Source organism: Rissa tridactyla, chromosome 6 (genome assembly GCF_028500815.1).
Source record: "Rissa tridactyla isolate bRisTri1 chromosome 6, bRisTri1.patW.cur.20221130, whole genome shotgun sequence".
NCBI lineage: Eukaryota > Metazoa > Chordata > Aves > Charadriiformes > Laridae > Rissa > Rissa tridactyla.
In genome coordinates, this window is record NC_071471.1 from 45807618 (window position 1) to 45819429 (window position 11812).

General features: G+C 40.4%; 1 protein-coding gene across 1 annotated transcript; it reads left to right on the plus strand.

Annotated features, from left to right (window-relative positions):
* Positions 1-7151: 7151 nt before the first annotated feature.
* PLAC9 (placenta associated 9) lies at positions 7152-10933 on the plus strand. Its single transcript, XM_054205449.1, has 4 exons — positions 7152-7230; positions 8070-8170; positions 9113-9233; positions 10750-10933. Exons 1-4 carry the CDS (start codon positions 7152-7154, stop codon positions 10758-10760), a joined length of 312 nt encoding a protein of 103 aa, XP_054061424.1. The 3' UTR covers positions 10761-10933.
* Positions 10934-11812: the final 879 nt, after the last annotated feature.

Consider the following 11812-nt stretch of genomic DNA (forward strand, 5'->3'; position numbering starts at 1 on the left):
AGCAGTTAGAGCTAGACCATTGCCTAGAAACTGGAGAGGAAAAATCCCTTCAGAACAGCCTACTTTTGCCCAAAATTGACCACTTGCATTCTCACAGAACAGCATTTGCCTCCAGGAGATTGAACTACTGCATTGTAGGATTAAATCCGCAATAAAAATGATGAGAGGGGTCCCATCTTAAACCAGAGTTGGGCTCATATTTCTCTACTAATAAACCAGTTGTGGTTTAACCTATACCCCATGTCATAGGTATTTTCTGTCCTTATAGAAACCTACTGGCATTATTGTCTTCAATGCAAGGATTATGGCCTTTGCAAACACTCATCTCTGAGCTCCAACCAGGAAGGAGAAAAAGTTTCTCACAAAGCTTACCTAGATGTTTCTTAAGGCATATTTCTTAAGACCATGAGGCATCTGAAGATAGGGGTTCTGTACAGAAATGAGCCTTTTTACAGATTTATACCTCTGTAAACCCCTATGTTTTGTTATATTTACTTAAAGAGAATTTAATAAATTCTGTGGACTTTGTAACCTCCATGTGTAAAGCAAAGGTTAATATCAAATTCCAAAGAAGTCTGGGGTCTAGAAATATAGGACTCCTGCTGTTCATCTGCAGGATGCAGATGTATTTATAAATCCAGCTGATCTGCTCTGGTTGAAGCAGTTGTGAGTCTTGGCCATGAATGTTGGGATCTAGTATGTATGTATGTATGTGTGTATATATATATATACACACACACACACACGTACATACTGACGTATGTGTGTAACTATCTATCTCTCTCTATATATATATATATGTATCACACTCTACTTCCTGAGCTGTTGCAGTACATATATTTTCCTGTGGCAGACAGTTCATATCTTCAAGCCAGCTTTTAGACTTTTTTTTAAGTACTAGAACAAAACTACAAGGATCTTCTTTTATTGTACTGTCATATTTCTTTCTACTATCATAACTTATTCATTTGCAAGCTACACAATCACAGAGATGACTAATAAGTCACAAACTCACCTCCACCCACTCCCCATGACCATAGCTCCTGTTACTAAATCATAGGATCATTATGGTTGGAAGGGACCTTCAAGATCGTCGAGTCCAACCATCAGCCTAACGCTGCCAAAACCAGCACCACCCTATGTCCCTCAGCACCATGTCTGCCCGCAAAATCAAATAGTAATTTCACGCATCAGTAACAAAACACTGAACGAGGGCAGAGGATTTGTATGATTACGCTCTGCTTGAACATTTGGTCCTTTTTATCTGTAAATGGAACATAAATAAAGCTTTAGCACCTTACTTAGGGTAAACCTATAAAACTTGCGCACTATACTACAGCATCCCGCTGACACATAAGCCCAAAGCATCAGATAAAACGGAAACAAAGCTTACTGCAGACCAAAAGCCATGTCCTCATAAAACTGAAAACCTATTTATCTCCAGATACCAGTGGTCATCTTCAAATTGATGGTGGCATCAAATACTCATGTATCTCACCTCTGTTCTCAAACCAGCCTTAAACTCACTCGTTCTGTGCAAACTTACACTTTTTACATATGCTATGACATGGCTCCTCTTCTTCCTAAAACAGTTCATTCTACTCTCCACCCACAAATATCTACTATAAAACTACTAGCTATAATCCTCCTAACACTTTGCCTTACTTTCCAAAACAAACATAGTAGGTATTTGTTTCTGTGTGAATATAAAGCGAAACTTCTGTTTGCAGCCCAAAGCATCAGTGTCCCATCATAACATACAGCATGAATTAGAGTAACTTACCTGCAAATTACGTAGTTCCCACCTCTTATCAGTCCGATTTCCTTGCAGTCATTTTCCATTGCAGCAGCGAGCGCTAGAGGATATTCGCTGGCTGCTTGTTCCAGATTTGCCTTGTATGGAATTTGCAGGGGTGTTCTGCTATAACAGCTAGAGCCTAATAAAGGTATGTGTACATATATATATTTACATTTGTGTATATATATATATACACATAAAAGCAAACCCCTGCAGTTGCCTCCAGCGTAAAGCACAGTAAGCCGTGACAGTATATAAAAAGCTAAGAAATTGTACATATTTATTACTATTCCTGCAGTCTTTGTTGCAATCATTAAAGGCAAGAATCCCCTTATCTTTAAGCAACTAGAAACTCTAAACTCTAGAAAGAGGTTCAGAGGTGCCTAAATCACAGCTAAGCATTAGGCAGTGTTTTATGGATTAGAACCTAGAAGATGCTCTGTGTTCGGTTAAAGATATGCTCCTGAGCATTTAAGAACTTGAAGACAATCTGCGCATTAAAAAACATTTCCAATACAACACGTTCTATCCAAATCAATTATCTTTGGCGTCCTAACAATAAAATTTAATAGGAATTAAGTTATATATAATATCACACTGGTGATAATGAAACCGGTAGCAGTACAGAAAGTTTATCCAGTACTTCCATATCTAAGGATGCCAACGTAATTAAGGGTTGGCATAACTGGAAACCAAGTTTGATGCCTTTAAGACAAGCCCCCAAAATTAAATATGACGAACAGTCTTGGCTTAACATGGTCTTAGGTCTGAAAACACTAATACTGATAGTATCAGTTCAGGTTCAAAGCAGTTGAACCTTTCCTGTATTCAGCTGCAAGTTAACTTCACCAACCAGTTTTGTAAACCCTGTATTTTCTTGAGCTAACACTTCAAAGTTAAAGTGGATTCCAAACCTTATATTTAGACAAGGAATAATTCAAGCAAGGATCAGCGAGTCCCTTCAGAAGCCTGTTGCATTCTTCCCAAGCTGGTCAGGGGGTTCACCATTTGAACTTGGTACTCAAGTTCATGACTTTTTTCCTATTGGAACATAAATCCATTACTACCCCCTTCATTTTCTCATTAAAAGCTATCGGGCCGCCTTATGCTATATGCTCCAGGAATAAAATGATACTGCTAAACCTAAGGCAGTGCAAACAAGAACACGCAGCATAGTATGTTTTCTTGAAGAGTTATACATGTTCTCCTTTATTCCTCTTGATCTATCACATGATTTCAGACTTCCTTATTTGCCATCCGGTTACTGTTTCAATCTCACTTGTCTTTCATTTTGTTTGTGGCCTCCTTTGTTTTACCCCTCCCTCTCTACTGAGCACAACATGAACTCTCAGTTAACTTTCAAAACCACATCGGTCATAAAATGACGCAAAAGGAATTTTATAGACTTTAAGACCACTAGGGAACATTATGGTCACTCAGCTTGACCGTTTCCATAACACAGACCAAAGAACCCAACCCAGTAATTTCTGTATCAAGCCTGTAACTTGAGTTTGAACAGCAATGCATCTTTAGAAAGGATACGTCTAAAGACCTACCAGATCTGTGTGATTGTGTACTTCAGTTCTGTCAGTCTTAGTAACAGCAGCAAATGACAGTGAAGAGACAGTTGCTCAGGTTTATTCCAATGCTTAACACTAGGAACTACCTGGATGATCAAAATGAACAATTTAACAGCATCTGGACAGACATAATCCTGATGGTCCCAGAAGGGGACTTCTTCAGGGGGTCTGCAGAAGTAACGTCTTGGGGGCTTGGGGGAATTTCTCAAACGTACAGAAGGCAGAGGTACTCTAAAACTAAGGCCTTTGCTCTTAACTTGTTTGCTAATGTTGTTTTAATTCTTACTTCATTGCTCTTTCTATCCCCTACTATAAGATCAAGTTTTGTACAGTCAGGCTGACCGTGACACATAGATCTTCACTTTCCATCATGCTACTTCTTTCAAACATTAAGCATCATATTCTTCTATTAAGCGTACCTTATTAGCGACCAACTCAGAGATTCTCCATTTTCCTGCACCATCTGCTGGTGTCTGACTGTATCACAGCACAGGGCAGTCAGAACTACCCAGCTTTATGGGCACCATCAATGGAACATAGAGGACTTCATCAGAGGAAGGCACAGGTCGTTTTCCTATCTTGGACCAGAGAGTTCTGATTCTTGATGGAAAATAACCAGCTGTATATCAAATAGAATGGACTGCAAGAATTGAACTAAGCATCTCAGTGGCAGGAAGCATCAGGTGGCAATTCGCAAATGGGAAATTAACTGAAAGGTAATGTTCTCTCTGCCATATTGAAACATGGAAACAAATATCTGCATGAAGTAATCTACTAAGTTTCAAATGCAGTATTCAAGACATTGAGTATGCCTCCTATGCACTTGATTAAGCTGTCAGAAGTTGCTAATACCCACACATTTTAAATATGTAATTTATACAGCATACAAAGAACAGTTTAATTCTAAAAGCTGCCAGCTTTAAAATTTACTATCAAAGTTTTCTGCATTTATGCATGTGCTTTGACACATAGGCAAGTAAAAATTCTAATTTACATTTTTAAAATGTTTCTTCAGCAACAAAAGAGCAAGTACATGGAAGTATCCTAGAAGGCCATTAGTCTTTTGCTTACATGGCTTACAGCCTTCCACTCTTCACTCCCTTTACATGGTGACTGCTATTATTACGTGAGGTAGAGATGCTGCTGGAGAAGGTCAGTGCCAAAGGCAGACTGTGTCATTTTCTTTCACCAACTGCAATACAGAGAATGCAATGCAGATACATGTTGCTCATAAGCAACATGTGATTCTCTTCGAGCAGATGGAAATTATTGCTTCAGCTGAATTGTCTGACCATAGTGACCCAGATACCTGTCATATTTACAAGGGACCGGATGTGTCCTCTGAACAGCCCATCCCAGAGATAAAGGCCGTTGGGTTAAAAGCTAAGGCCAGACAACAAAATAACAATCAGGAGTGTTAGCAGCCAAAGCCTCAAGCCAAGGCTCAGAAAACAGAAGAAAACTACTTGGCCAAAGCACAGGCTGCCCAGCCAGCAGCAGCAACTGCCCACCTGAAGTGCCCTGTTCTGGTGTAGTGGTGAAGGGGCAATCACAAGTAGAAGAGCACCTCTGCTTTGGTGTTGAAGTCAATAACCAGACACAGACACGCCGGCCCTGGCTGAGAGGGTTTCTGCTGGGCCAGCCCTTGGCCAACTCCACACTGTGAGGTCTAAGAACTAGACACGCTTTGGTTTCTACCAACTCTTACCACTCGCTAACAACAGCTATCAGGTGCTTCCTGAGGCACTTCGGTTTGGACTATTTGTCAAATTTTTTTTAGGCACTGCACTAGTCCTGTGGTTCTGGGTAACATCTTACAGTCCTAGGATGAGACACTTCCTCCTCCTTTGGTCAGCCCATTACAGTTTATAATGTAGCAATGTGCCCTGCGTGCCAGAATGCTGTCTGTCTCTGTGTCAGAAGAGAGGAACCAACCACCCCAAGGAAGCAAGCACTACCGAGTCCTGCATTTCACAGCAACCCCTTTACCTAGTTTTCTAGACAGACAAAGCTGTGCAATGTTTTGCTAACCTCACAGTGGGATGCAACAACCTTACGTTGGCTATACATACCTATCACAGCACAACCTGCTTTGAACAAATGGCAGGGTCATCCATCACATCTAACCTCCCCATCTACCTACACCTGCCTAGAGTAGCAGCCAGCACAATGCTGAGGTTTGCGCTGAACAGAATCCTCTTTCACACGGAAGGGCTAAGCTCAAGGAATCATTACAGTGGCATTTTGGGTAAGACCTTATATAATTTCTGCTTCAAGAAGTCACTTTGCGGATTTAACGTCCTGTATCAAGAAAAAGGTGAAAGGAGCCCCTGCCCACCACGCTGTTAGGCAGTTTGGAAAGGCCAGAGAGTGTTTGGGTCAGAGTCTGATTGGGGCAGGACAGACAGCTACTTCTGCTTCTCCCACAGCAGACCTCTGGTCTTTCTTTAATGGACCAGTATGATAGAAGATGCATGATCAGAGAAAGAGGAGTGGCCAACACTAACTTGAGTTAGCCAACATTAACTCTCTTGCATTTTTCATTTCTAGGGAATGGACAAAACTAAACAAGCCTGGCATGTAACTTACAGCCCGCCAAAAGCTCCTTTAACAACAGCATACAACTGGTGCTGGCCTTCACCCAAACTTTCCATCCAACCTTGAGATCCAGCCATCTACAACTAGGTTAATACAGTGAAAAATAACCTCCTGGGGGATTCTTAAATTATTCCATTTGCTCTTAGTCCACCTAATGATTTCTGCTGCCTCTTTTTCACAGTTCTTTTGTAGTTAGATCTGGGAATGTTCTCAGCAGTCAACAACTGATCTGCAGTTACCTCATCACCATGCCTTCTGCTTGCCCTTGGTCCTCTCTCCAACACAGTGGGCTGCAGTTCAGCATACAGCTGAATCGGGCCATCAGGCTTGATGCTGAGAGCTAGAGCTGGGAATGTTGGAAAGGTGGAAATTTTATTAATCTCTGACAATAAAAGGAGCTTACCTTGCTTTTATCCTATTATTAGGAAATACAAGGGTTGCAGAGAAAGACTAGCCACTGCATTGTAACCTCCTTTCTGACATAGAATTTCAGTATCTCCATATTGTTCCAGCCATGATGGAAAAAAACAGGTAAACAAGCAAAAATTTTAAGAAGTAGTGTGGTTCACTTGACCACTAAGTTACAAGGTAAAAACACTCCCGAAACACCAACAGCAGCAGCAAAGGGGGAAAAAAAAGGGCAACTGCAAAGCAGCTAGCATTTAAGTACCTGTCAAATTTCAGTAGTCTTCTGCAAATAGGCAGATTAATTCTTTGGGATTCTGTCCTAACAGCACCACCTCCTGGCCAATACACCAAAAAAAAAACCCAACCTCAAATCAAAATCTTACTATAAATAAACAACCAAAAATTCTCTCTTAAGCACTGCCAAACCGATTTCTAAATAATGCCACGCCTAGTACATCACAACACATTTTAATCTACTCATTCTGCCCGCCCTCCAACTTCAAGGACACCATTCCAAGTCAGAGTACATCTCTCATCCCATCAAACTGCAATGGCTGCAATCCTTACTGACACGTTTGCCATCTCCCGATACCTACACTCCAGAGATCTGGGCACAGACTTGCGATGAAGCATTGCAGCAGTTCCAAATGATCGCTCTCGCACAATGGCACCGAAGACAGAAGCAGTTGCTCTTATTGTGTTTCTTACTGTTCAATATAACACAAGCTCAAAGTTTCCTCTTTGTCTCTGTTACAAACAACAACAGAATGATTTATTGCTGGTTTCTCATTATCATAGCTTCTTCAGGCCTCAAACAAGAACACGACCTAACTTTACCACCATGGAGCAAGATATGTTGTCACTTTAATGGCGTTTAAAATACTCCACTACCGTTCTATGCACACATATTAAAATCTAAATGTTACTGAACATTGCACAGAAGTTATGAAAAGGGAATTGACTCTGTTAAAGCATGGACACCCACAGGTACTGACCTTCTATGGAGTAGAGCCAGCAGAATGAAACGTTCAAAGAGCAAGAGTTCATGAGTACCGAGAGGTAAATACAGATAACTGACAGAGATAAGCAACTTGGTGTATAGCACCATATACAAGTGACTTGGTCAGCAAATGGCATCAGCTGTACACACTTTATTGTTTGCCTTCCCCTTGCAAAATCAGACTGTTACGGAGGAGTTTCTGTGGAGTCTCCAGCTTGTATCCATTATGGGCATAACTGGACAAACGTAGCTGCTCTTCAAAGCTTTACCATACCAGCTGCTTTTGAAGAAAGTCTAAGAGGAACTGATGTATAAAGGCAGATCTTCCCAATGCTTAAATGTTATATTTGTAGAGATGGGGTTACAGTCTATAAACTTACCCTACAGAGGTAGGAAAAAATGGATTGTGTAAAACACACACAAACAAAACAAAACAAAAAAATCCCCCTGGCAAGAGAAAACACCTTGTTCCAACCAACCTTGACAGTGTGTACAGGGAAAGAGACACTCCCAGCACTGGGGTACAGCTGTAGTTATTGGGAGAGAGGTTCAATTTCTACCTGTGACTCCTACATTTGGTTTCATAAACAATGCTGTTTAGCATGCAGAATGCCACCTCAGAAGTCAGAAAGGTAAGGACTGCTATTAAAAAGCTCCTGCTAATTAACTGTGGCTGTTTTTCCAGCTGCTGCAGACCCCGTCAGTGTGTTACCTGGAAGTTTGGGAATAGGAAGCTGGTGTAACGAACATGATACGATCCATGAACGCTTAGATATTATTGAAGAGGTAAGAACTATTGCACCGGTTCCTGGACCTTTCCAGACCTCTGCCCCATCCTTTTGGCCAAAGAAAAGAAAGAAGAACGAGTTTCTAGACACTGTCCCTTCTTGATGTTATTCTATTCAAGGTCTGACTATTTTTTTTTCAGGTGTCATGGTTTGTAACTATCCCATAAAGCCATTATTACCAGAAACATATAATCTTGACAAATTCCAAACAACTGATTAACCAATCACTGAATATTACATATCAGCCTTTTCTAAAATGATTACAACTGTGCCTTTGATATAACAATCTCAGAACTGATATCTGTAAAGTTTCACATCTGCTCACGGCTAGATGTGAATTCTGCAGGTGAATCCAAGACTGAGAAGCAGTTCCTGCTCACTCCTGCAGACACTCAAGAGTTAAATGAATTAAGTCTATGACTGGGATTCTAGGAAAGCTGCAAAGTTTTAATTTTTTTCATGGTGTCTTAACCACTCCACTCACAAGATACGTGTCCAGCGCTAACTATTTCCAGCTGCCAAACTGCATGCTGTTGGTTCTCAAATGGCACCTCTCTCCTGCTCTAGTTCCAGACCTCCTCTTTCCACCCCATCAGCTCCTCTGATCTTCTGTGAAGGTTCTTTTCTTGGATATATTAGCGGCTCAGAAATGAGACAGAATTAAAAACAAATTAATGCAAAGCTCCCTCCAAGAAGTCAAATTATGATTCTTTATACAGAGATTCTGGAATTTAACTCTTGTGAAACAAAGTTTTAATACTTCCTGCCACTAGAGGCCAGCATAACGCAAGAAATATTTAAACTGCACTGCGCACTATAAATCAGCTGTTAGCATTTCGGGACATCAGATTCGCACTTCTGCTAAAACATTCATTACAATTCCTTCCAATTGACCCTTTGACTACTCCCTTTCTCAATTTTTCTCCCTTGTTTTCATTAGAAGGTAATAAAAACAGTGGAGCATCTAGAATCAGAAGTCAAGTCACTCCTCAACATCATCAGTGAGACAACATCAAATATCCCCATCGCTCCAGGAACCCCACTTATAGACATTTTTGATGGTAAGTATCAAGTGGGATATAACCTAAGTTTAAAACAGTGTTGCATATGCTATTACCAAATATGCCATCTTTTCTCCCCCCAAGATGTGAAGTAATCCCTTCATTCAACCCAATGCAGCTCAGGCCTCAGCTGAAACACTGAGTCCAGTTTTGAACACCAGGTTTCAACAACCACTAAAGAGAGGAGGAGGGAGAAAAGGGAAAAAAACCCCACCAAACAAACAAATCCCCAGCCAAGGAGCCTGACAGATGAGCTACACAAAAAGGTTGTTAAATTGGGGATGTTTAGCTTAAAGAATATTGAAGTAGCCTACCAGAATGAGTAAGGCTGCCACAAAGATGAAAGCTGTGTTTTCTTCCCCATTGCAAAAATGAATAAAACAAGAAATAATGCAGCAAGAAAGACTCAAGCAAAACACAATGCAAAGCTTTTTTACAAGGACAGTGAAACACTGAAATTATATGACTGCAGTTTCCCCAGGACTGAAAATGTTAGACAAGCATCACACCTTACAACTGCAGGATGGACTAAGCAACCTCAAGGTCTCTTTCAGTTTTAAGATCCTGTGATTCTTTAGTTTCACATGTGACAAATGAAACAAAGGACAACAAAACACCAAAAAAAGTTATTGGAAGTATCATCATTTTAATATCTTAAATCCAATTTTGACATGTAAGCCCCTCACAGAAAACAGTGTAAGTTTTGAGTTATGTTTATAAACGTAACTCAAGTTGATTTGAGTATGTTTGTTGAGTTATGTTGAGTAAATGTTTTTGGAATAAATTAAATGACAACAGAAATTACTTGGATGAAACCACCTGTTCTACACAGCTTCTTACAGTGCTCTGCCCCCTTCATTCTCTGCCCAAGTATTAACAGTGCATTTAACAAGGTGAGAGACACTCCTGGTGGAAAATAAACCTCTTGTGGAAAGGTATGAGCATTCACAGACATGTTTATGAAGTGAGTTTTGTCAGTATTCGGTTTTTCGCTTGTTCGTTTACATACACACATGCATACTACAGTGCACTTACACGATAGAAGGTGGGCTCGAGGTAGGCAGCAGTGGAGTTTATGCTGGTTTTCAGTTCTTGCAGTTGGCTGTATGGATCTGGTCACCATGACTAATTAAGTCCTCACCAACTTTGTTATTCATTAAAAGTTCCGATTTTCTATAAGAGGCGGTTTATAGGTAACGATTAAGTTACTCCCCTGCAACGATAATCTATTTTAAAAAGAAAAGTATTCTATTAAAGTGCTACAGTGACTTCAAAATGGAAATCCTAAGTCAACCTCAGCATATTTGCAGCACATCTATAGTAAGTACTACTCAGAGCTTGCAACAGCTGACAAATGGTCCAAAAATTGCAGAGCTCAAGGAACTTCCTTCTGTGATTTGGTGAATCAAAGTGACAAGTCTCTGCTTTAAAGCAGCAAGATTAATTTTTTAAATGATGTTTATCTACAAAGATTGATCCTGATCCAAAAATAATTATATCACTCTTCTCTATACAGATACCAGCTGAGTACTGCGAAGACAGCTGAATGTAACAGCATGGTTGTCATAAGCAGTTGCACTTTTCTTCCTTTAATAAGCTTGTGTTTCCAGAATTTGGGCAGGAATGAACAATCCTCAGCTGTAGTTTGCCTTCTGTGCTCCTGTACTTTCTAATAAAAAGGTATTTGCTTTTAGACACTATTTCAAAGCTTTCTATTTTAAATCTTTCAGCAGCCCTACTTAGTCAAAATTACACTTCAAACACAGCATTCGCAGCAAGAAAAGACCAGGTGGGGTCTGGGATTAAAGCACAGTTAACCAACTTCCCTTAATTCAAAAGCTTACTCTTTCCCTGGCAAAGAAGTGAACCCTTGCTATCGGTGTAAATCAATGAAGATACACTTTCAGCTGCAATTTCCTCTCAAGACATGCTTAGATTGTCAGACAAAAATGAGCGTATGGAGTAGTCTGAATTCGGACATAGTCACATTGCTGCCATTGACTGAAACAGGAGTCCTATCTGCATGTCCTAGTCAGAATTGGGACTAGTCAGAATTAGTCATTTGGACACACAGCCACCTTATTCTGGTATCTTTACACTGTTCTTCCTTGCCATAGTGACAGTGCAACCCAGAATTAATTCCAACATCCACCGCCATGACACCTCCACTTTCTTCCATGATAAACGCCACCACAACTTCTTCTAGGAAAAAGGACTTGACTGACCTACCTCAGAATGGCGAGAGGGTGTGCATGTGTGTGCCTGTGTGTGTATGTGAAATAAGATAAGAGAAGGAGTTTGCACATTCTTGATTAACAAGCAGTCTATTTTCACTGACCTAGCTCCAAACTTCTTCCCCCCTTTACTGTTTTTTCCTTTACGTGTTTCTATTTTGAGAATGACAAGCTGAAGAGATGTCATCCATGCTAGCAAAGAATAAAAGTTCAGAGTTCCAAGAGTCAGAGAAATTACAACATGCAAAATGAAATTACTGAGGAATAACTACAGATTCCATACATCATGTACGGACAACTGCTCATCAACAGCACACGAGTCCCAGACTCTTGTCAACACGACCA